This window comes from Hordeum vulgare, chromosome 3H (genome assembly GCF_904849725.1).
Source record: "Hordeum vulgare subsp. vulgare chromosome 3H, MorexV3_pseudomolecules_assembly, whole genome shotgun sequence".
NCBI classification, from domain to species: domain Eukaryota; kingdom Viridiplantae; phylum Streptophyta; class Magnoliopsida; order Poales; family Poaceae; genus Hordeum; species Hordeum vulgare.
The window spans coordinates 498,964,459-498,989,685 of NC_058520.1; the positions used below are offsets into that span (position 1 = coordinate 498,964,459).

Consider the following 25,227-nt stretch of genomic DNA (forward strand, 5'->3'; position numbering starts at 1 on the left):
ATTCTATACGCTTCTGCTTAGCGATCTACAAGGGTATTTAGATGCACTTTCCTTTCTCGTAGATGCTAGTCTCCATAGATTGATCTTGGTGAGTGTAGGAAATTTCTTGTTTCCCATGCGACGTTCCCCAATAGTGACATCATGAGCTAGGTCTATGCGTAGATGACATCATGAGCTAGGTCTATGCGTAGATGACATCATGAGTAGAACACAAAAGATTTGTGGACGTTGATATTCAGATTGCTTCCCTCCTTAGTCTTTTCTTGCTTCAGCGATATTGTGGGATGAAACGGCGTGGACCAATGATACGTCCATTTTGCATCATGTTTTCATGTTGATATTTATCGCTTCTTGGGCTATTATTTCACTTCACGGTACAATTCTTATGCCTTTTCTCTCTTACTTTGCAAGGTTTACATGAAGAGGGAGAATACCGGCAACTAGAATTCTGGCCTGAAAGTGGAGCAAGTTTGAGATACCTATTCTTCGCAACTCCAAACGCCATAAAAATCAACGAGGATTTTTTTCTGATTTATCAAAAATACTGGGCCGAAGAACTGCCAGAGGGGGGCGTGCAGGTGGCCACAAGCCTGCACGGCGTGGCCACGCCTCCCCCCCAGGCCGCGCCATGAGGGCTTGTGGGCACCCTGCAGGCCCACTTGCCCCCCTATTTTGCTATATGAAGGGTTTCGTCCAATAAAAAATCATGGAGGAGCTTTTTCGTGGTTTCGCCGCCGCCACGAGGTGGAACTTGAGCAGAACCAATCTAGAGCTCCGGCAGGACGATCCTGTCGGGGAAACTTCCCTCCCGGAGGGGGAAATCGTCGCCATCGTTATCACCAACACTCCTCTCATCGGAGGGGACTCGTCACCATCAACATCTTCATCAGCACCATCTCATCTCCAAACCCTAGTTCATCACTTGTAACCAATCTCCGTCTCGCGACTCCGATTGGTACTTGTAAGGTTGCTAGTAGTGTTGATTACTCTTTGTAGTTGATGCTAGTTGGATTACTTGGTGGAAGAGTTTATGTTCAGATCCTTGATGCTACTCATTACCTCTCTGGTCATGAATATGATTATGCTTTGTGAGTAGTTACTTTTGTTCCTGAGGACATGGGATAAGTCATGCTAATAGTAGTCATGTGAATTTGGTATTCGTTCGGTAATTTGATATGTTGTATGTTGTTTTTCCTCTAGTGGTGTTATGTGAACGTCGACTACATAACACTTCACCATTATTTGGGCCTAGAGGAATGCATTGGGAAGTAGTAAGTATATGATGGGTTGCTAGAGTGACACAAGCTTAAACCCTAGTTTATGCGTTGCTTCGTAAGGGGCTGACTTGGATCCACTAGTTTAATGATATGGTTAGACTTTGTCTTAATTCTTCTTTCGTAGTTGCGGATGCTTGCGAGAGGGGTTAATCATAAGTGGGATGCTTGTCCAAGTAAGGGCAGTACCCAAGCGCCGGTCCACCCACATATCAAACTATCAAAGTAACGAACGCGAATCATATGAACTTGATGAAAACTAGCATGACAGAAATTCCCATGTGTCCTCGGGAGCGTTTTTCCTCCTATAAGACTTTGTCCAGGCTTGTCCCTTGCTACAAAAGGGATTGGGCCACTTTTCTGCACCGTTGCTACTTTTGTTACTTGTTGCTTGCTACGAATCATCTCACCACACAATCACTTGTTACCGACAATTTCAGTGCATGCAAATTTTACCTTGCTGAAAACCACTTGTCAGATCCTTCTGCTCCTCGTTGGGTTCGACACTCTTACTTATAGAAAGGACTACGATTGATCCCCTATACTTGTGGGTCATCAACCAACCTTACTCGTCCACGTACGAGAGACCGGTTCCATCGACTGACATGCAACTTGTTGCATATAGCTGGTTGGCGGCTGTGTGTCTCTCCCACCTTAGTTGAATCGGATTCGACAAAGGTAGTCCTTGTAGAAGGTTAAATAGCAACTTGCATATCATCGTTGTGGTTTTGCGTAGGTAAGAAGCGTTCTTACTAGATACCCACAGCAGCCACGTAAAACATGCAACAACAAATTAGAGGACATTTAACTTGTTTTTGCACGATATGTTGTGATATTTGATGTATGAGATGATCATGTTGTAATAGTTAATATCGACTTGCATGTCGATGCTACGGCAACCGGCAGGAGCCATAGGGTTCTCTTTAATTATTGTATGATCTTCGTGTCAATCATTAAGCGCTATGTAATGCTTTACTTTATCGCTAAACGGTAGCAATAGTAGTACAAGCATGGTTGGTGCAACAACCTTGATGGCAACATAATGATGGAGATCATAGTGTTGTGCCGGTGACGACGGAGATCATGTCGGTGCTTTGGAGATGGAGATCAAAAGCACAAGTTCATGGCCATATCATGTCACTTATGATTTGCATGTGATGTTAATCCTTTTTATGCACCTTGTTTTGCTTAGGACGACGGTAGCATTAAAAGGTGATCCCTCACTAAAATTTCAATATAAAATTGTGTTCTCCCCGAGTGTGCACCATTGCAAAAGTTCTTCGTTTCGAGACACCACGTAATGATCGGGTGTGATAGACTCTACGTTCACATACAACGGGTGCAAGACAATTTTACACATGCAGAACACTCGGGTTAAACTTGACGAGCCTAACATGTACAGACATGGCCTCGGAACACTAGAGACTTAAAGGTCAAACATGAGTCATATAGTAGATATTATCAGCATGGAGATGTTCACCATTGAAACCACCTCATCTCATGTGATGATCGGACATGGGTTGGTGGATTTGGATCATGTACCATTCGAATGACCAGAGGGATGACAATTTGAGTGGAAGTTATTAAGTAATATGATTAATTGAACTCATTATCATGAACATAGTCAAAATGTCTTTGCAAATTATGTTGTAGATGATTAGCGTGCGTTGTAGCTCCCATGTATTTTGATAAGTTCCTAGAGAAAACTAAGTTGAAAGATGATGGTAGCAATTATGCGGACGGGGTCCGTAAACTAAGGATTGTCCTCATTGCTGCACAGAAGCCTTATGTCCTTAATGCACCGCTCGGTGTGCTATGCCAAGAGTCGTCTGTGGATGTTGCGAACATCTGACATACATGTTTTTATGACTATGTGTACGTCATGCTTTACGGCTTAGAATTGAGGCACCCAAGATGTTTTGAACGTCATGGAACATATGAGATGTTACAAGAGCTGAAATTAGGATTTCATGCTCGTGCCCGTGTTGAGAGGTATGAGACCTCCACCGAGATTCTTTGCCTACAAAGTAAAGGAGAAAAGCCCAATCGTTAAGCATGTGCACAGATTGTGTGGGTGCTACAATCACTTGAATCGAGTGGGAGTTGATCTTCCACATGAGATAGTGATTGACATAGTTCTCCAAAGTCAGTGCCACCAAGCTACCGAGCTTTGTGATGAACTATAGCATATCAGGGATGGAGAAGATGATCCTTGAGCTATTCGCGATGTTTGACACCGTGAAGGTAGAAATCAAGAAGGAGCATCAAGTGTTGATGGTTAGTAAAACCACTAGTTTTAAGAAAGGCAAGGGAAAGAAGGGAAACTTCGAGAATGACAAGTCTGTTGTCACTCCAATGAAGAAACCCAAGGTTGAACCCAAACCCGAGAGTATGTGCTTCTATGATGAGGGGAATGATCACTGTGGCGGAACTTCCCTAGGCACTTGGTAGAAAAGAAGGCTGGCAACTCAACAGAAGTATATTAGATATACGTGTTATTGAATTGTACTTTACTAGTACTACTGGTAGCACATGGGTATTAGATACCGATTCAGTTGCTAAATATTAGTAACTCAAAATAAAAGCTACGGAATAAATGGAGACTAGCTGTGTTGGAAGTATTTCTAAGGTTGATGTGATCACCATCGCACGCTCCCTCTACCTTCTGGATTAGTGTGGAACCTAAATGTTATTTGGTGTTTGCGTTGAGCATGAACATGATTGCATCGTGTTTATTGCAATACAATTATTCATTTAAGTGAGAGAATAATGGTTACTCTGTTTACTCTAATAATACCTTCAATGGTCATGCATCTAATATGAATGGTTTACTGAGTCTCGATCGTAGTAATACACATGTTCATAATATTGATGCCAAAAGATACAAAGTAACAATAATAGTACCACTTACTTGTGGCACCGCCACTTAAATTCATATTGGTATAAAACGTATGAAGAAGCTTCATGCTCATGGATCTTTGGACTCACTCAATTTTGAACCGTTTGAGACATGATAACCATGACTATTGGTGTAAACGCATGAAGAAACTCCATGCAGATAGATCTTTTGGACTCACTTGATTTCGAATCACTTGAGACATGCAAACCATGACACATGGGTAAGATGACTGAAGGCCTCGTTTTCCAGTGAGATGGAATGAGAAAGTGACTTATTGGAAACAATACATTTTGATGTATGCAGTCCAATGAGTGTTGAAGCACGCAGTGGGTATCATTATGTTCTTACTTCACTATTGATTTGAGAAGATACAGATGTATTTACTTGATGACTCACGAGTCTGAAGTGTTGAAAAGTTCAAGCAATTTCGGAGTGAAGTTGAAGATCATCGTGACAAGAGGATGACGTGTCTACGATGTGATCATAGAGGTGAATATCTGAGTTGAGAGTTTGGTATACATTTAAGACAATGTGGAAATTGTTTCACAACTCATGCGACCTTGAACATCGTAGTGTGATGGTGTGTTTGAACATCGTAGTCGTGCCCTATTAGATATGGTGCACACTATGATGTCTCTTATCGAATTACCACTATCATTTTGGGATTATGCATTAGAGACAACCACATTCACTTTAAATAGGGCACCATATAATTCCGTTGAGATGACACCATATCAACTATGGTTTGGAGAAACCTAAGTTGTCGTTTCTTAAAGTTTGGGGATGCGATGCTTATATCAAAAGGCTTCAGCTTGATAAGCTCGAACCCAAAGCGGATAAATGCATCTTCATAGTATAACCAAAGGAATCAGTTGGGTAGAGCTCCAGTCTCGAGAAAGAGTTTCTCTCGAAAGAATTGAGTGGGAGGATGGTGGGACTTGATGAGGTTATTGAACCATCACTTCAAACAAAGTGTAGCAGGGCGCACGAAGTTGTTCCTGTGGCGCTTACACCAGTTGAAGTGGAAGCTGATGATGGTGATCATGAAGCTTCAGATCAAGTTACTAGTGAATCTCGTAGGCCGACAAGGACACGTACTGCTCGAGAGTGGTACTGTAATCCTGTCTTGGAGGTCATGTTGTTAGACAACAATGAACCTGCGAGCTATGTAGAAGCGATGGTGGGTCAGGATTCCGACAAATGGCTGGAGGCCATGAAATCCGAGATAGGATCCATGTATGAAAGCAAAGTGTGGACTTTGGAAGAACTACTTGACGGTTGTAAAGCTGCCAGGTACAAATGGATCTTTAAAAAGAAGACAAACGATGGTGGTAAATGTCACCATTTAGACAGCTCCGCTTGTCGGAAAGAGGTTTCCGACAAGTTCAAGGAGTTGACTACGATGAGACTTTCTCACCCGTTGAAATGCTAAAGTCTGTTGGAATTATGTTAGCAATTGCTACATTTTTCGTTTATGAAATCTTGTATATGGATGTCAAAACATTGTTTCCTCGACGGTTTCCTTGAAGAAAGGTTGTGTGTGATACAACCAGAAGATTTTGTCGATCCTAAGGATGCTAACAAGTATGCAAGATCCAAGGATCCTTCTATGGACTGGAGCAAGCATCTCGGAGTTGGAATATACGCTTTGATGAGATGATCAAAGCTTTTGGGTTTATACAAAGTTTACGAGAAACTTGTATTTCCAGGAAAGTGAGTGGGAGCACTATAGAATTTCTGATAAGCATATGTAGTTGACATATTATTGATCGGAAATAATGTAGAATTTCTGGAAAGCATATAGGGTTGTTTGAAAGGTGGTTTTTAGAGGAAAACCTGTAATAAGCTGGTTGAACATTGAGCATCAAGACCTATGGAGATATTTCAAGACGCTTGATGAAACTTTCAATGAATACAATCATTGACAAGTTTTTGAAGGAGTTCAAAATAGATCAGTCAAAAAAGGAGTTCTTGGCTGTGTTGTAAGGTGTGAATTTGAGTAAGACCCAAAGCTGGACCACGGTAGAAGAAAAAGAAAGGACGAAGGTCGTCCCCTATGCCTTAGCCGTAGGCTCTATAGTATGCCATGTTGTACCGCACCTGATGTGTGCCTTGCCATGAGTCTGTCAAGGGGTACAGGAGTGATCAAGGAATGGATCACTGGACAACAGTCAAAATTATCCTTAGTAACTTGAGGACTACGGAAATGTTTCTCGATTATGGAGGTGATAATAGAGTTCATTGTAAAGGGTTACATCGATGCAAGCTTTGACACCAATCCGGAAGACTCTGAGTAGCAGACCTGATTCGTATGATGGGGCATTCCTTTGGAATAGTTCCAAATGGAGCGTGGTAGAAGCATCTATAGTATGACACAGAGATTTATAAAGCACACATGGATCTGAAAGGTTCACACCCGTTGACTAAAACCTCTCTAGCAAGCAAAACATGATAAACCCCAGAACTCATTGGGAGTGAATCACATAGTGATGTGAACTAGATTATTGACTCTAGTGCAAGTGGGAGACTGTTGGCAATATGCCCTAGAGGCAAAAATAAATTAGTTATTATTATATATCCTTGTTCATGATAATCATTTATTATCCATGCTAGAATTGTATTGATTGGAAACTCAAATACATGTGTGGATACATAGACAATACATTGCCCTAGTGAGCCTCTAAGGACTAGCTCGTTGATCAAAGATGGTCAAGGATTCCTCACCATAGACATCACTTGTCATTTGATAACGGGATCACATCATTAAGAGAATGATATGATGGACCAGACCCAAACTATGAATGTAGCATGTGATCTTGTCAGTTTATTGCTACTGTTTTGTGCATGTCAAGTATTTGTTTGTATGACCATGAGATCATGCAACTCCCAGACACCGGAGGAATGCCTTGTGTGTAACAAACGTCACAACATAACTGGGTGACTATAAAGGTACTCTACAGGTATCTCCGAAGGTGTCTGTTGGGTTGGCGTGAATCGAGACTAGGATTTGTCACTCCGTATGATGAAGAGGTATCTCTGGACCCACTCGGTAATACAACATCACAATGAGCTTATAAGCAATGTGACTAAGGAGTTAGTCACGGGATCTTGTATTACGGAACGAGTAAAGACACTTGCTGGTAACGATATTGAACTAGGTATGAAAATACCGACGATTGAATCTCGGGCAAGTAATATACCGATGGACAAAGGGAACAATATACGAGATTGATTGAATCCTTGACATCGTGGTTCGACCGATAAAGATTTGCGTAGAATATGTAGGACGAAATATGGGCATCCAAGTCCCGTTATTGGTTAATGACCGAAGAGTGTCTCAGGTCATGTCTGCATAGTTCTCAAACCCGCAGGGTCTGCACACTTAAGGTTCGGCGATGATTTGGTATTGTTGAGTTATGAATGATGGTGACCGAAAGTTTTTCGGAGTCCCGAATGAGATCCCGGACATGATCCGAAATGATCCAGAGGTAAAGATTGATATATGGGAAGTTTCGTGTTGGTCACTCAAAATAGTTCGGGCGTCACCGGTAGCATACCGGGAGTGCCGGAAGGGTTCCGGGGGTCCACCGGAAGGGGACACTAGCCCCAGAGGGTCCACATGGGTTGTGAGGGATGAGCACCAGCCCTTGATGGGCTAGGCACATCTCCCCACCTAAGGCCCATGCGGCTGGGCTGGTGGAGGGTCAACCCTAGGAGGTGGCGCCACCCTAACTTGGGTGGCAAGCCACCCCTTGGGCCGCCGCCCCTCCCTCCACTTGGCCGCCGCCCCTCCTACGGGGTAAGCATAGGGTGCAACCCTCCTCTAATGCCACGGCACAGTCCTGTCTCTCCCATAGAGCAGTGATACATCTCAAACGTATCAACTTTTCCAAACACTTTTGCTATTGTTTTGGCATCATTCTTGCATGATTTGAATGAAACTAACCCGGACTGACGCTGTTTTCAGCAGAGCTGCGTGTATGGTTTTCTTGCATGGAGGAAAATGGATATTTAGACGTCCCGGAAAATTCCCAGAAAAAGTAGAGAAAATCCACGCACCAGGAGGGACCATGGGCGAGAAGATGGCTAGAGGGGAGCCACACGGCCCCCACGCGACCTGCTGGCGCGGCCTGCCCCTTGGCCGCGCTGGGAGGCTGCCTGGGTGGGGCCCACCTGTTGGAAATATGCCCTAGAGCTAATAATAAATTGGTTATTATCATATTTCCTTGTTCATGATAATCATTTATTATCCATGCTAGAATTGTATTGATTGGAAACTCAAATACATGTGTGGATACATAGACAACACACTGTCCCTAGTGAGCCTCTAGCTGACTAGCTCGTTGATCAAATATGGTCAAGGTTTCCTGGCCATAGACATGTGTTGTCACTTGATGACGGGATCACATCATTAGGAGAATGATGTGATGGACAATACCCAAACTATGAATGTAGCATATGATCCTATCAGTTTATTGCTACTGTTTTGTGCATGTCAATGTATCTGTTCCTATGACCATGAGATCATGCAAATCCCGGACACCGAAGGAATACCTTGTGTGGTATCAAACATCGCAGCATAACTGGGTGACTATAAAGGTGCTCTACAGGTATCTCCAAAGGCGTCTCTTGGGTTGGCATGGATCAAGACTGGAATTTGTCACTCCGTGTGACGGAGAGGTATCTCGGGGCCCACTCGGTAATACAACATCACAATAAGCCTTGCAAGCAATGTGACTAAGGAGTTAGTCACGGGATCTTGTATTACAGAACGAGTAAAGAGACTTGCTGGTAATGAGATTGAACTAGGTATAGAGATACCGACGATCGAATCTCGGGCAAGTAACATACCGAAGGATGAAGGGAACAACATACAGGATTAATTGAATCCTTGACATAGAGGTTCAACCGATAGAGATCTTTGTAGAATATGTAGAAGCCAATATGGACATCCAGATCCCGCTATTGGTTATTGACCAGGGAGTGTCTGTGGTCATGTGTGCATAGTTCTCGAACCCGCAGGGTCTGCACACTTAAGGTTCGGTGACGTTTCGGTATAGTTGAGTTATAGGTGCTGGTAACCGAAAGTTGTTAGGAGTCCCGGATGAGATCCAGGACGTCACGAGGAGCTCCAGAATGGTCCGGAGGTAAAGATTGATATATAGGAAGTCTTGTTTTGGTCACCGAAAAAGTTTTGGGCTCATCGGTAGTGTACGGGGAGTGCCGGGAGGGTACCGGGGACCATCGGGAGGGGTGTCACGCCCTGTGGGGCCTTATGTGCTGTGGGAGGATACAAAACATCCCCTAGTGGGCTGACATAAGCTCCCACTAAGGCCCGTGAGGTTTGGGAGGCAATAAACCCAAAGGTGGAAAATGTGGAAAAGGTTTCCAGGTGGAAAGGAGGAATCCTACTCCTAGTAGGATTGGAGTAGGACGAGTAGGATTCCTCCACCTCCAATTTCGGCCAAACCTTGAGGGTTTGAGGCTGCCTCATCCCCTCCCTCCCTCCTATATATACTAGAGGTACTGACGGTTTTTGAGACACAGAAAAACAGCCACGTGTTGCCCTCTCTCTAGATCTGTTTCTCCTCTAGTCTAGTTTCAGCGATGCTTAGGCGAAGCCCTGCTGGAATAGCTCCACCACCACCATGCCGTCGTGCTGGAGAACTCATCTACCTCTTCGCCCCTCTCGCTGGATAAAGAAGGCAGAGATCGTCATCGAGTTGTACGTGTGCTGACCGCAGAGGTGCCGTCCGTTTGGCACTAGATCGGGATGGATCGTGATGGGATCGCGGGACGGATCGTGATGAGATCGCGGGACGGGCTGCGATTTGGATCGCGAAGATGTTCCACTACATCAACCGCGTTATATACGCTTTCGCTTAGAGATATACAAGGGTATGTAGATTCACTCTCCCCTCTCGTAGATGATCATCACCGTGTATAGGTATTGCGTGTGTGTAGGATAATTTTGTTTCACATGCTACGTTCGCCAACAGCACCCCCTCTAGTGCCCTACTTTGGCTCCTATTTTTACCCGTGACGAGGAAATTCCAGAACAGAAGTCGTTTTGCAAGTTCTCGACGCGGAGCCGCCGCCACCCTCGGTTCTTCTTTGAGAGAGCTAATCTTGAGGCTGTTTTGGCCTCCAGAGAGGGAAAATCGTCACCATCGTCATCACCATCACCACTCCATCATCCTTCCATGGCTTCCCCCATCATGTGTGAGTAATTCCCTGTTGTAGGTGAAGGGGATGGGAGAGATTGGATGAGTTAGATCATGTAATAGTTCGTCGGATTGTTGGGGGCATATTGCCTATCATCTACTATGGTGTTTATCATCTTTGCTACTACTTGTTACTCTTAATGCTTGTCACTTTGGACCTGAGTTCCATGATTTCAGATCTGAATACCTTATGTTTTCATGAATATATTTGTGTTCTAGATCCTATCTATGAGTAGTATGCACCTATTATAGTCCGGAACCGCCGATCCCAATGGTGACAGCTTGGGACACCAAAGGGGATGGGCTATAGTTTGAGGACTCCATGTATCCATTGATTGTTAATGCTTTGTTCCGGTGCTCTTTGACAGGAGCACCTTAATATCCATAAGTTACATTTGGCCCCGTTGATAGCGGGATGGTAGGACAAAAGATGTCGTGCAAGTTCTTATTGCAAGCACGTACAGCTACCTTGGGATACATGCCTAATGTTTGATATATGCCTAGATGATCATTACTTTTCTATGTGCCTTGCCCCAAGTTAAATACATGATATCTCTCATCCATTACCAAACATCCATCTCCTTATCCTACAGTGTTTTAATCCTGTTGGTTACAAGTAGCTTTACTTTCGCTATTTTACTTTCGTTGCTTTGCCACTATTATTTCCGTTGCCACCATCACTTCCATATCACCGTTGCTACTAATATTTCGTTGCCAAGCAAGGATCTTTCAGGTGCGGTTGAATTGACAACTCAACTGTTAAAGCTTATAAATATTCTTTGGCTCCCCTTGTATCGAATCAATAAATTGGGTTAACTTACCCGCGAAGACTGTTGCGATCCCCTACACTTGTGGGTTATCAAGACCTTTTTCTGGCGCCGTTGCGTGGGAGCATAGCTTTATTTACAAGTCTACTTGGAGTTATTTTGCTTACTGCGATTTATTCACTATGGGTAAGAAAGGAGACCCAAAGGTTCCAATTTTACCATCCACTATGAGAAAAGGTACTGTTCTTAGCACTAGCGCTACGCTTGATTCACCTTCTGTTATAAGTAAGTTTGCTTCACCACCACCACATGCTGCTTCTACCGAGTCTGTTACTATGCCTAATAATGTTGATGATGCTTCCACTACTATTGATGAGCCTGGTTTACTTGGTTATTTTTATTGAGTCTCGTATTGCTAAGGCTGCTAAGCAGTCTCGAATTGAACTTCCTGTTACACGCTACCCCATTGGTATATCTTTTGGTTACCCGGACTTGAGTGGTCTCAAGGAAAGAATTCTTGATGATGGTTATATTGAACTTGATGATGATTTATGCAGGGAACTTACAGAGTGTGCTGACTCTGACCCTGCTTCTGTTCAAAGGCTGCTTGAAAAACATTCTATGAAGAACAAGCTTACTCCTGATCCTAAGTTTGCTTCATCTCCTATTTGCATTGAGGATGCTGATTTTGATTTCTCTGTTGACCTTTCACTTATATCCACAGTTGAAGTTGAGCCTTTTTATGGCAGAGAAGATGACTATGCTATTGCACACCTTACCAAACTCACTGAGTTGGGTGGCTTATTCACTACAGAGGACAAGAAGAGAAACTATTATGTTACTAAGCTACTTCCTTTCTCTTTGAAGGAAGACGCTAAAGCATGGTATGATGCACTACCATGTGGTTCTATTAAGAGTCCTCAAGATTTAGCTCAATCTTTTGTTGCTAAATATTTTCCTGCTCATAAGCAACATGTTGCTTTACAAAGAATTTATAACTTTAAACAGTTGCAGGATGAGCACCTCCCTAAAGCTTGGGGGAGGTATTGCACTTTGATTAAGGCTAGACCGGTACATGGAATTCCTAAGAATGAATTGCTTGATATATTTTACGCTGGTCTAAGTGATGAATCTAAAACCTATCTGGATAGTTGTGCTGGTTGTGTTTTCAGGGAAAGAACATCGAACGATGCCGAAGAATTAATGGGCAAGATAGCTAAGAATCATGATGATTGGTCCATTCCTGAACCACCTCCACCACCCAAGAAGAGAGGTATGCTTTTCTTGATCCCATAAGTTATGCAAGAAGCCAAGAAGTCTATGAAAGAGAGAGGTATTAAAACTGAAGATGTGAAGAATGTACCTCCTATTGAGAAATTATGTGAGCCTACCACTCACCCACCTATGGTAGAGGTACACTCTCTTTTAGAATTCAATGCAAGTGACGTCCCTCATGGTAAGCCTCCTGGTCAATGTTTAGATGAGCTTGATAATTTCATTGTCAAGCAAAATCACTTTAATAAGCGGATTCAAAGCCAATTTCATGATAATTCCCTTGCTATCAAAAGTTTGCTTGATGTTTTAAGTAGAATTGTTAATGATGTTAAAGGTCTTGTTAAACATTTTCATATGGTTCAAAATCAGCTTGAACAAATTTCTAATGTGCAAAAATATTTGCTTGCTAATAATGCCAAACAAGTTGATATGCATGCATATGGTATAAAGACCCGAGGAGGTACACATACACAGGATCCCCTTTATCCGGAGGGACATCCAAAGAGGATCGAGCAAGATTCTCAATTGCAGGAAGAAGACATTGTCAGCTCCCCGAAGAAGAAGAAGAAGCATAAGGAAGCTGACAACTCTAATGATCCCATAACTGAGGAAGAACCTATTGTTGATCCTAATAGTATATCTATTTCTGATGCTGAAACTGAAGATGGTGCTGAACTTGATAAAGATAATGAGAAGATTGATCCTCCTGAGATACGAGAAGAAGAAGCACCCGACAAGCGCAAGAGGTATACCAGGGAAGATTTTGTTGCAAGAAAACATGGGAAGGAAAGAGAACCATGGGTACAAAAATCAATGCCCTTTCCAGGTAAGTCTTTCCAAACTAAAGAAGAAGAGCATTACAATAAATTTTGTGAATGGATGAAACCTCTTTTTCTGCAAATTCCTTTGACCGATGCTATTAAGTTGCCTCCGTACTCGAGGTATATGAAAGATATTGTCACTAATAAAAGAAAAGTTCCTAATGAGGCAATATCTACTATGCTTGCTAATTACTCTTTCAGTGGCAAGATTCCTGAGAAGCTTGGTGATCCAGGTATACCCACCATTCCTTGCTCCATAAAAAATAATTATGTCAGAACTGCTTTATGTGATCTTGGTGCAGGAGTGAGTGTTATGCCTTTTTCTCTTTACAAAAGGCTTTTTCTAGATAAACTAATCCCTACAGATATCTCTCTTCAAATTGCTGGTAAGTCAAGAGCCGTTCCTGTAGGTATTTGTGAGGATGTTCCAGTTGAAGTTGCTAATTGCTTGATCCTTACTGACTTTGTTGTGCTTGACATGCCCGAGGATGGGAGCATGTCTATTATTCTTGATAGGCCTTTTCATAACACCGCAGGTGCTATTATTGATTGTAATAAAGGAAAGGTGACCTATACTGTTAATGAGAAGGAGCACAGGATATATTTTCTGAAGAAGATTGATAAAAGGCATGGCCTTAATTCTACTGAGAATATTGAAACCGTGAAGGTTGGAGAGTGGGATTGTCCTCTACATGTGCACCACAAATACAAAACTTATATGGTGGGGATGATATCCATTGAAATAAAGGTACCATGATTGCTTTATAAGAAGTGGAACTTTTTGGCTCAATATAACACATGTTTGGTAGTGAGACTTGATCAACCTTGCTAACAAATATGTTTTATATGAGTAAAAAGAGAGGCTTTTATGTTTCTGTTTCCTTTTTCTTTCTTCCTCCGTGTTGTACCAAAGTTTTATGTTTTTGAAACTTCGTATGTTTAACCATTGTTTCGAGCTTACCGGAAGTTTTGCATCTTTCAGTATTTTGAAAAAAATACAAAAGTGAAGTTGTTAGAAAAAATCCAGAAAAATTCAAATAAAAATTTCCATCGAAAAAGTGACGCAGGGGCACCTAGGGCCAACTAGGGGGGCACCCTCTGTCCAGGCGACCAGCTGGCGCGGCCTGCCCCCTGGCCGCGCCCACAAGTCGCCTGGGCCCACCTTGGCCCCTTTTGAGGTACTTCTTCCTCCCTTCTCTCTCTCTCACTCCAAAAATCCCAATTTTCCTGCTGGAGCTCGAGTTCTTGTTGTTCTTGGTGGCAAATTTCGATCTCTCTCTACAGCCCATCATTTGCATTGAGAATTTGAGCATTTTCTCCCTCGTATGTGACTCCTCCACTTCTCCAATTAAAATTTTGATTGGTGATCTTATTTGTGAGTATTTAGGAGCTCTTGGTGCTGTTCATATGAGCTTGCATGCATGTTTAGAAATTTATTTGTGAAGTTTTCATGCAAGCTTATGTATAAGGGGAGTGAGTAGAATAGTTTGCTCCAAAACATTTTTGCTTAAACCTCCATTTTTGTGATGAACCAAAAATTTCAGAAATGAGCTTGTTTGGAAAAGCAAAGGGACGGCTTGGGAAGAAGTGACCCGAGCCTACCGATAGACTAACTAGAGCTGCAGCTTCATCCTCCACTATGAGGACAAGTTACAATGATGATATCGTGCCACTGAAGTTGTTCCACGAGACTGACATGGCACGTGCCATGGCATACCCGTGTTCAGATTTCCTTATGGCGGAAGGTATTAAGGATAAGTTTGATAACCTCTGTGCAGCTGCAGGTTTGACGCATCTCGTAACACGACGTGTACAACAGTATCCAAAACTCACCTATTATTTTGTCAACTGGCTTAGATATAATGATAAAACTTGTATGATTGAATTCACATTATATGAGGATGTCTTTACCATGTATTTGGCAGAATTTTGTGATGTTATAGGTGTGCGGAATGTTGGGAAGACGACCAAAATGAACGTTCAGCCCTACGAGCTAAAATCCCTATTCGCGTCCCTTTGTAGTAAGGACCCGCGAGAAATTCACCGGGGAAAAATCTCTAGCATCTTGTTTCCTCACATCAGGTATTTCGCATACTATATTGCTCGAGGGGTGTTAGCTCGTGACAACACGAGCAACATTTCGGCTCCGGATCTCGCTATCTTGGCAGCCGCCCTCTTAGGAGATAACACGTATAATATTGGTGCTTTGATTGCTCGTCGCCTCGTTGCTAACAACGGCAAAGGGCCTCACTTTGGTGGCATTTATGCCACGCTTATCCTCGAGCACCTTGGGTGCACTGTACGTGCGTATGATGTGCCTTTTCCATACATAAACTTTGATCTTACCGCTATGAAGAGGCATGAGTTTGTTACTAGGACTCCGAGTTTGGTAACCTTGTTTATATTATGAGGTTTGGCGATCTTACTACTCGCGAGATTCGTCTTCCTGCACCACTTTTGTTTGATTACACTAGCAGGAACGGGTGGTCCTTCACCTCGACTGAGCCGGACGGGATCGTGATCCAACAATAGTTCTACAACCCCATGGAGGAGGTTGTTCCCGAGGAAGAAGAGCCTTCTCGTTGGGAGGCCAGCCGTGCATCAGTGTACGCGCCCGGGGCCTCGTATGATTCTTGGAGCCACCAGTACCACTCCGGAGCCGGAGGAAGCTCCTGGAGCCCGCAGTAGCCGAGCTCAACTTAGGCCAAAGGCCTAAGCTTGGGGGAGTACGTATTCTTCTCCCCTTTCATTGTACCATCCGTATTATCCTTTGTAAGTCTTTTCAGAGTTTTTGCATGTTCTTCTTTGTTCTCTCTTTGCAAAAACAACAAAAATATTTCTTTTTTCTTTTGCTTTTGTTTAACCTTTGGAAAACCCAAAAAGATTTCTTTTCTTTCTTAGTTTGCTTTGTTTGCAGAGTTCAGCTCACGTCCATGGTTGCAATTGCGCTTAATATATCTTTCTACGTTCGATCATGCAAGTGACGATGCAATAATGACAAAGATCAATGGAAGGAATGCAACAAGGAAAGCCGGTATGAACTCTATTTGTTTCTACTTTTGTACATATGCATGTACTTATGATCTAGAGACCAGCTTGTAGCGACATAGTGCTATGATTACAATGCTCTCCCAATAGTTCATGCTTTCTTTGTGACTAGTATCAAATAGCTGGAGTGCATAATGTGTTATTGAAATGGTTAGCATGCATTTCATTGTTCATGGTTTGGCATATTAGAGTGGTATTTCCCATCGGAGAGTTTTTTGATTGACTTGGCACATGCTTACACATGTTTATGACTAGTAGTCTATCAAGCCTTGACGATCTTTTTATTTCAAAATAGTTATATCGCTTTCATACCCGATTCAATGTTGCTTTGTCGCTCTGCATGATTATGACCGTTATTGCTCTCTAGTTGGTCGCTTCCCCGTCATTTGCTAGCCTTCACCTGTACTAAGCGGACTGACTGCTTGTGCATCCAAAATCCTTAAAACCAGTTGCGCCGTATGAGTCCACCATACCTACCTATATGCGGTATTCTTGTGCCGTCCTAAGTAAATTTGCATGTGCCGTGTTCTGAATTTTCAATTAAATATTTTGTTTTGTATGCCCGAATCGCTCATGTAGTGACTAGGGGCTATCAGTATCTTCCATGCTAAGTAGGTTATTCTCAAGATTTGTGTTGATTCACTATCATTCATGAGAAAGTGGCTGGTAACCGGGATGCCCAGTTCCATTCTCAAAGTCAAATCAAATTTAATGAAACAAAACTCCCCCAGGATTGTTGTTTGTATGGACGGTACCCTTGGATTCGGACCGCCGTGGAATGTGATCGATTGGTGGAGGGGGAGTTAAAACTTTATTTTTCTGTTTGGGAACTGTCTATAATGTATTTAGCATGGAAGATATTGAGATCTCTTAGTTGTTACGTTGACAATGAAAGCATACCGGCCAAAATTTTGATTTATCTCCGTTTTAAAGCTCAAGCTCTCACACCTTTGCAAATCAATGCTTCCCTCTGCGAAGGGCCTATCTATTTTATTTTTCTGCTGAGTCGTCCTCTTCTCATAAAAGCACTGACTATAGAGAGCATAATTGTCATTCTGAGTGTAATGTGCATTGTCCCAAAGCACCACATTCTCTTCTGCATGATTGTGACATTGCTTATTCTGAAATATTTATTTCTAGTCTCCTTTAATACTCCGAAGGAGTGTCTGCATTTATGTTTTGCTTCACTCATGGAGGCTAGCGAGATACACCTCTATTATATCCAAGTCATGTGCATTGTGATCTCGTTATGATTTTCAGTTACATATTATTCTTTCTTAGTTGTTTGAAACTTTTCACATGATCGTAGGATTGCTTCGTGTATTGTTTTTGTAGCATTACTGCAATACTTGTTGGACTTGTTCGTAGTGCATGCTTATATACATCTGATGAAGCAAAAGAGTTTATCAAGTTTTCTTTGTCATGTTCAGTTCGTTGAACTGAATTGCTTGAGGACAAGCAATATGCTAAACTTGGGGGAGTTGATACGTCTCAAACGTATCGACGTTTCCAAATACTTTTGATATTGTTTTGGCCTCATTATTGCATGATTTGAATGAAACTAACCCGGACTGACGCTGTTTTCAGCAGAGCTGCCTCTATGGTTTTCTTGCGTGCAGGAAAATGGATATTTAGACGTCCCGGAAAATTCCCAAAAAAAGTAGAGAAAATCCACGCACCGGGAGGGACCATGGGCCAGAAGATGGGCCACAGGGGAGCCGCAGGGCCCCAAGGCGACCTACTGGCGCGGCCTGCCCCCTGGTCGTGCCGGGAGGCCACCTGGGTGGGGGCCATCCCCTCTCGTGCCCTACTTTGGCTCCTATTTTTACCCGTGACGAGGAAATTTCAGAACAGAAGTCGTTTTGCAAGTTCTCGACGCGGAGCCGCCGCCACCCTCGGTTCTTCTTCGGGAGAGCTAATCTTGAGGTTGTTTTGGCCTCCGGAGAGGGGAAATCGTCGCCATCGCTATCACCATCATCCTTCCATGGCTTCCCCCATCATGTGTGAGTAACTCCCTGTTGTAGGTGAAGGGGATGGGAGAGATTGGATGAGTTAGATCATGTAATAGTTCGTCGGATTGTTGGGGGCATGTTGCATATCATCTACTATGGTGTTTATCATCTTTGCTACTACTTGTTACTCTTAATGCGTGTCACTTTGGGCCCGAGTGCCATGATTTCAAATCTGAATATCTTGTGTTTTCATGAATATATTTGTGTTCTAGATCCTATCTATGAGTAGTATGCACCTATTATATTCCGGAACCAACGATCCCAATGGTGACAACTTGGGACACCAAAGGGGATGGGCTATAGTTTGAGGATTCCATGTATCCATTAATTATTAATGCTTTGTTCCGGTGCTCTTTGACAGGAGCACCTTAATATCCATAAGTTCCATTTGGCCCCGTTGATAGCAGGATTGTAGGACAAAAGGTGTCGTGCAAGTTCTTATTGCAAGCACATACGACTACCTCGGGATGCATGCCTAATGTTTGATATATACCTAGATGATCATTACTTTTCTGTGTGCCTTACCTCAAGTTAAATACATGATATCTCTCATCTATGACGAACCATCCATCTCCTTAGCCTACAGTGTTTTAATCCTGCTGGTCACAAGTAGCTTTACTTTCGTTGTTTTACTTTAGTTGCTTTGCCACTATTATTTCCGTTGCCACCATCACTTCCATATCACCGTTGCTACTAATATTTCGTTACCAAGCAAGTATCTTTCAGGTGCGGTTGAATTGATAACTCAACTGTTAAAGCTTATAAATATTCTTTGGCTCCCCTTGTGTAGAATCAATAAATTGGGTTAACTTACCCGCGAAGACTGTTGCGATCCCCTACACTTGTGGATTATCAATCAGCTTTTTCCATTGGATCGGTTTCGGTAGTGCTTGGCGAAGCCGTGTCGGGACAGCTCCACCACCGTCGCCGTCATGCCTTCGTGCTGTCGGAGAACTCATCTACCTCTCTGCCCTTTCTTGCTGGATCAAGGAGGAGGAGAACTTCATCGAGTTGTACGTGTGCTGAACGCGGAGGTGCCGTCCGTTCGGCACTAGATGAGGACGAGCCGTGATGGGATCGCGGGACGGATCGTGATGGGATCGCGAGACGGATCGTGATGAGATCGCGGGACGGATCGTGATTGGATTGTGAAGACGTACGACAACCGCGTTATATACGCTTCCACTTAGCGATCTACAAGGGTATGTAGATGCACTTCCCCCTCTCGTAGATGTTAGTCCCCATAGATTGATCTTGGTGAGCGTAGAATTTTTTTTGTTTCCCATACGACGTTCCCCAACACTATATGGTCAGTCATCCAAGTAGCTTCGGGCTTGTATATTTCATGTATTATTGCTAATATATTTGGCAATTTGTTACATGGGGTAGATCACAAGTTTAGAATTCTTCTTGGGATGGGAGCGCTTGCCATTATTTGGTCGCTTTGACTATGTATAAATGATAAGGTGTTTAATGATAAAAGTACTTCTCTTATGTAGTTTATCTACATATGTATGATCGTTTCTTTAACGTGTGGAGAATCGAGACCTGTTTATGAAGGTGTATACACGCTTGAAGAACACGGCAAGGGGCACTTTTACCTAACATGGATGGTAACATGATCTTAGGATTGGTCCTCCCACAGTTTTGACGTCATACAGTACGAATACTTGTATTTCATTTTCTATTTTTCAAGACTGGATTTGATGGCTTTGTGCATGTTAGTTATGCAAAGACCGAATGTAATACTTAAACCTTTTAAGTAATAAAGCGCCATTTATGAAAAAAAAGGAAAACATTGTTGTTTAGCGGGTGGATGTTCGTGCGTGCATTGACCTCCTCTATGACCGTCAGATTTGATTTGGATCGAATGACCGGTGTGGAGCGTCATCTACCTCATCATCATCTTGGCACTACCAGCGATAGCAACAGCCATACCACAACGCCGAACTTCCACATCCACTCCAAGTTTTTAAAACAACAACGTTGTTGCAGAACGGTGATACAAAAGATTGTGTGATGTTGCCGGAGATGTTGTTGCAATTTTTATAGCAGGGGTCTTGTTATAGAAAATAGATGCGGCAGGAGATGTGTTTTCAATTTCAACAAGGATCTTGTTGCGGAAAATTTAAGAATTAGAGGTTTTGCAACACAGAACTTGTTACAGAAAATTAAAGAAAAAAAGAGCTTTCACAACAAAGGTTTTGTTGCATAATGCTTCCTCCGTTCCAAAATAAGTGTCGCTGCTTTAGTACAAAATTTGTACTAACTTAGTACAAAATTTGTGTCACTTATTTTGAGACAGGGCTTATTAAAGAAGAGAAGTTTTTACAATAAAAGTGTTGTTGTAGGAAACTAGTGCAGAGAAACTGAGGGCTCGCGTCACACAATCCTCGCAAGGCGACGGATCTTTTTTAAAGATCCGCCGGCCGACGCATAGCACTTCAAGAAAAAAAGATTATTACAACAACACGCGCCTGGACAGACAAGCATACAACTCGGCTTATTTCATGGATCACGATCAAAACTGTGCTAGACACTATTGTGAAAATATGGCTTCTTCAGTGCAGCGATCTTCTGGACGGACGGCCTCGCCATCAGCCCCGACCACCAGGCTTTCACATGCGGATACGCGTCAAACAAAGAAGCATAGGGTGTAGCCGCCAGGCATGCGGTAGCAGACACATGGTTAAGGTCCGCGAGGCTGAGGAAGTCTCCAGCCAGGTACTTGCACCTGGTCAAGTGCGCCTCGTACACCTCCAGCACCTTCTTGAACTTCACAAGGTTTTCCTCGACAGTCTTCTGGTCAGTGGCTCGCCCGAACATAGGACGGACGAGGCACTCAAGGATAATGGGCTCCAGTGCGGCGGTGTACTGATGGGCCTCCACCTCGAGCCACACATCCACCATTGCTGATTCATTGAGGTCGCCCTCCTTCAGCAGCTCCGGCTTGTTCTTGCGGCATGTGTACTTGCAAATAGCACGCGATTCTAACAAGGAAAACAAACATAAGCAGAGTCGTGATAATCAGAAACCCTTTCATCGAAATGATGCTGTGCTGTACTTCCCTATGGTTTGATTCTCCACGATTACTCTGGTTTAGTGGTTTCTATAAGTGGCATAATGAGAAAAACATATCCTTATTTGCCTAGTGGAAACATTGTTTCACGTAGCAACCAAGTCCCAAAATCTGTACTCCTTTTTTCCTTTTGACGAAACAATGGGAGTCTGCTTGCCAAAGTGACTACAACATCAAGGAAAACATATATACAAATAATAACATCAAGGGAGCTCCTAATATAATGACAGCTAACCGTTACACAAAACTGATATTTTCCATTACGTCATAGTATGATGTGTGAAGAAATCTTTAAAATAATTCGAGTGAAGCGGATCCTCTGCTTGCGGTAAAAGCCTAGGTGCCATTCTAGCCAAGGTGGAAAAGTGGAAATGCCAGCAAAGCAACATCAACAGCAAAGCAACAATAATGTTAAGAATAAGGTGCTGGAGATCCTCTGCTTGCATTCTTTTTGGGAAATAAGGCAGCAACATCAACAGCAAAGCAACAATAATGTAAGAACGTCAGGCCCTTTCGAGTTTTGATTGGCGAGGGGTCCAAAAGAGACACATCTCCAAGAGTTAGCATCATACCCCAGACGTAGAAGTCCCCATCCTGCAAAACGGGCATCTGACCAAAGGGCTGCAGAGAACCATATGAAGACAGTGAGGTTTTCGTCAGTCAGATGTCACAACTCTAGAAAAATAGGAACCACATGTTACAGTTAGGGGGTGTTTGGTTGGGCTTTCAGCCAGCTTCCGGCTTCCGGCTTCGAAGCCAAAAACTCCTATTTAGGGGCTTCCAGCTGCAGCTTTGGCTTCCGGCTGCGGCTGTGACAAGGCCGAAAGCCACACCTGCAACCGAAAGCCCCTAAATAGGAGCTTTTGGCTTAGAAGCCGGTAGACGGAAGCTGGCTGGAAGCCGAACCAAACACCCTCTTACTACGACACTAAAGATCGGTTGGTCGAACAAATGTGAATAAGATATCATGCATCCATTGTCTTCGTTTCTGAAATTTTAGTCAGTTTCAGTCACTAAGATATGTTGCATGTGCTCGTCTTCATAGATAAGAACAAACAGGCAGGCATGGGTTTCAGTCAGGTGCAACGGAAACGCCTGCCACTTGAGACTAGAAGCATATATGGAGGGCATTGCAAACTGAAGGCGGTAAGCTTACGTACGTTCCTGGTGAGGTGCTCGGGGGTCTTGTGCTCGCCGGCGCCGAAGTCGATGGGCACGACGTCGTACTCGACGCCGGCCTCCTCGAGGGCCGCCACGCACCTCGTCACGTTCCACGACAGTGTCATGCCGTACAGCTTCACCGGAGCCATGGGCGCTCCCTGTTCGACCCAATCTGAGGGGGGTCAAATCGTACAGGGGAGGGGTAGGTGAGAGGAGAAGAGAGTAGCTGAGGAAGGAGAAAGCGGAGGTGATGAGAGCCTGAGAGGAGAGCACACGCTTCTCACTTCCCATTTTCTAGGGGAGAGCGCACAATTCTCATTTCTTTTTAAACCCCTGGACGCGGATTTTGTGGACATGCGGCCACGCGCTGCCGTTATGCGAGTCCGCGAGCGCATCGCGATTCTACTCCTTCATACAAATTAATATGAATGGATCTATATTATAAAATATGTTTATATACATTCATATATAATTTATAAAAAAATATATTTTAAAACAGATGGAGTAGATAATACAGCTTTAGGGCATTTATGATGGTGCTAATAATGAGGTGAAGAAGAGAGAACTCATAAGAAAATGTTTGTCTTTTTTTATTTAAGAGAAGACAAGGAATGATTTCTTAACACAATATGTCTCACCGCGTTTTTAAGAACAACTAGTTATTAAAGATAAGGCTAAGAGATGAACCATTGTAAGACATTTTTTTGGTGGAGATCTCATCTGACCCTCCCACGTTGCTCCCGTGGGCGACGAGGAGGGCTCCCCAGCCGCTACCTCCAGCAGCCTCCTCTCCCTCCCTCCTTCCTCGCTGCCGCCTAAGGACACGGCCGGGCAAAGCCTGGTCGGCGTTGTCGATCCGGTCGACGTAGGCGGCGGCGGGGATTTCCCTTTGTCACGCCCAAGATGCGACCCTATACTCAATTTGGCACGAAGGCCTCGTCGAGGATAGAAGCGCATCTCGTCGTGTCGCAAGAATGGATATCGTTACAAGTACATGTACTGAAAAGAAGAGATAAATACATAGTTGGCTTACACTGGCTACAAGCTACATCAGAGTCACATCAGTACGTTACATAATCATCAAGAGTAAGAGCAGGGTCCGACTACGGACGAAAACAAACGAGAAAATAAGAACGACGTCCATCCTTGCTATCCCAGGCTGCCGGCCTAGAACCCATCCTAGATCGATGAAGAAGAAGGAGAAGAAGCAACTCCAAATGAACAATCAACGCGCTCGCTTCAAGTAATCTTTATCTGTACCTGCAACTGGTGTTGTAGTAATCTATGAGCCACAGGGGACTCAGCAATCTCATTTCCAAAGGTATCAAGACTAGCAAAGCTTAATGGGTGAGGTATGGTTAAGTGGTGAGGTTGCAGCAGCGGCTAAGCATATATTTGGTGGCTAACTTACGAGTACAAGAAACAAGAGGGGGAAGATCTACGCATAACGGACGTGAACTACTGATCAAATGAATGATCCTGAACACCTACCTACGTCAGACATAACCCCACCGTGTCCTCGATCGGAGAAGGAACTCACGAAAGAGACAGTCACGGTTACGCACACAGTTGACATATTTTAATTAAGTTAACTTCAAGTTATCTAGAACCAGTGTTAAACAAAGTTTCCACGTTGCCACATAACCGCGGGCACGGCTTTCCGAAAGATTTAACCCTGCAGGGGTGCTCCAACTAGTCCATCACAAATTACCATAAGCCGCATAGAAATCCTCAATCACGAAGCTCGCGATCTCGTCGGATTCCCTAGTGGAAAACCTCAACTCTGAGATTACCCAAAGCATCACCGGAATCCCGATGCACAAGATATCTCGTCAAAGGTAAAACTAATCCAGCAAGGCCGCCCGACGTGTCGACGATCCCGATAGGAGTCGCGTACCTCATTCTCAGGACACGGCGGATGAGCTAGACGTCGGGATGGCTCAACCTCTGGGTGACCAGAGGGGCGCCGGACATCGCTCAGGTGGGGCCAACACTCATGAGGAGCACTGGCCCGGGGGTTGATTAAATTATCCTCGGGGTCCGGAAAGTCCCTATGCAATTTTATTGGGTGTTTAGGCAAATGTAGTACCAAAGTTGGGCCTTGCCAGACCAGCTTTAATCTAAAACGAATTATCAAGGGGGTCCCCATAACAACCCCGATCGTGTTAGGAGCGCTCATTTATGGAACATAACACCGGTAGCCGGAAACTAAGGGGGCAAAGGTGGAACAAAACACCAGGCTAGAAAGGCCAAGCCTTCCACCTTTTACCAAGTATATAGGTGCATTAAATTAAATAGCATTTAAATATGGTGATATAACAAGGAACCCATGTTTTCAATGGAAGCAACTGCACCTGCAACTAGCAACGCTAACACGGGGTTAAGCAAGCGGTAACATAGCCAATCAGTGGTCTGCTAGGTTGAACAGGTTGAAGGTAATCATGGCATTGTTGAGAGGCTGATATTTAACAAGTGGTAGGCAACGAGACATAAACGATAGAAGCGGTAAACTAGCATGGCAATGGTAGTAATGGTATCTGGGGAAATGATCATCTTGCCTGAGATCCCGCTTGAAAGAAGAATGCCTCCGTGAAGCAGACGAACCGACGTAGTCGAACGGGTCCTCACAATCCGGCACGTTGCGGAACTCTATCGAGACGAAGCAAA

At 43.6% G+C, this 25,227-nt stretch overlaps 1 protein-coding gene across 1 annotated transcript; it reads right to left on the reverse strand.

Annotated features, from left to right (window-relative positions):
- Positions 1-20,611: 20,611 nt before the first annotated feature.
- Positions 20,612-22,832, reverse strand: LOC123440289 (glutathione S-transferase 1-like). The gene is made up of 3 exons (XM_045116867.1): positions 22,560-22,832; positions 21,972-22,020; positions 20,612-21,310 (listed from the first exon to the last, which is right to left on the reverse strand). Exons 1-3 carry the CDS (start codon positions 22,707-22,709, stop codon positions 20,853-20,855), a joined length of 657 nt encoding a protein of 218 aa, XP_044972802.1. The 5' UTR covers positions 22,710-22,832; the 3' UTR covers positions 20,612-20,852.
- Positions 22,833-25,227: the final 2,395 nt, after the last annotated feature.

Bases quoted from the DNA above. Each gene is read 5' to 3' on its own strand.
- LOC123440289 (XM_045116867.1), bottom strand. From the start codon at position 22,709: ATGGCTCCGGTGAAGCTGTACGGCATGACACTGTCGTGGAACGTGACG. The intron at 22,021-22,559 runs GTACGTAAGCTT...GGTTCTCTGCAG, and splicing joins CCGAGCACCTCACCAGGAAC to CCCTTTGGTCAGATGCCCGT. The intron at 21,311-21,971 runs GTATGATGCTAA...TTTCCTTGTTAG, and splicing joins TGGGGACTTCTACGTCTGGG to AATCGCGTGCTATTTGCAAG.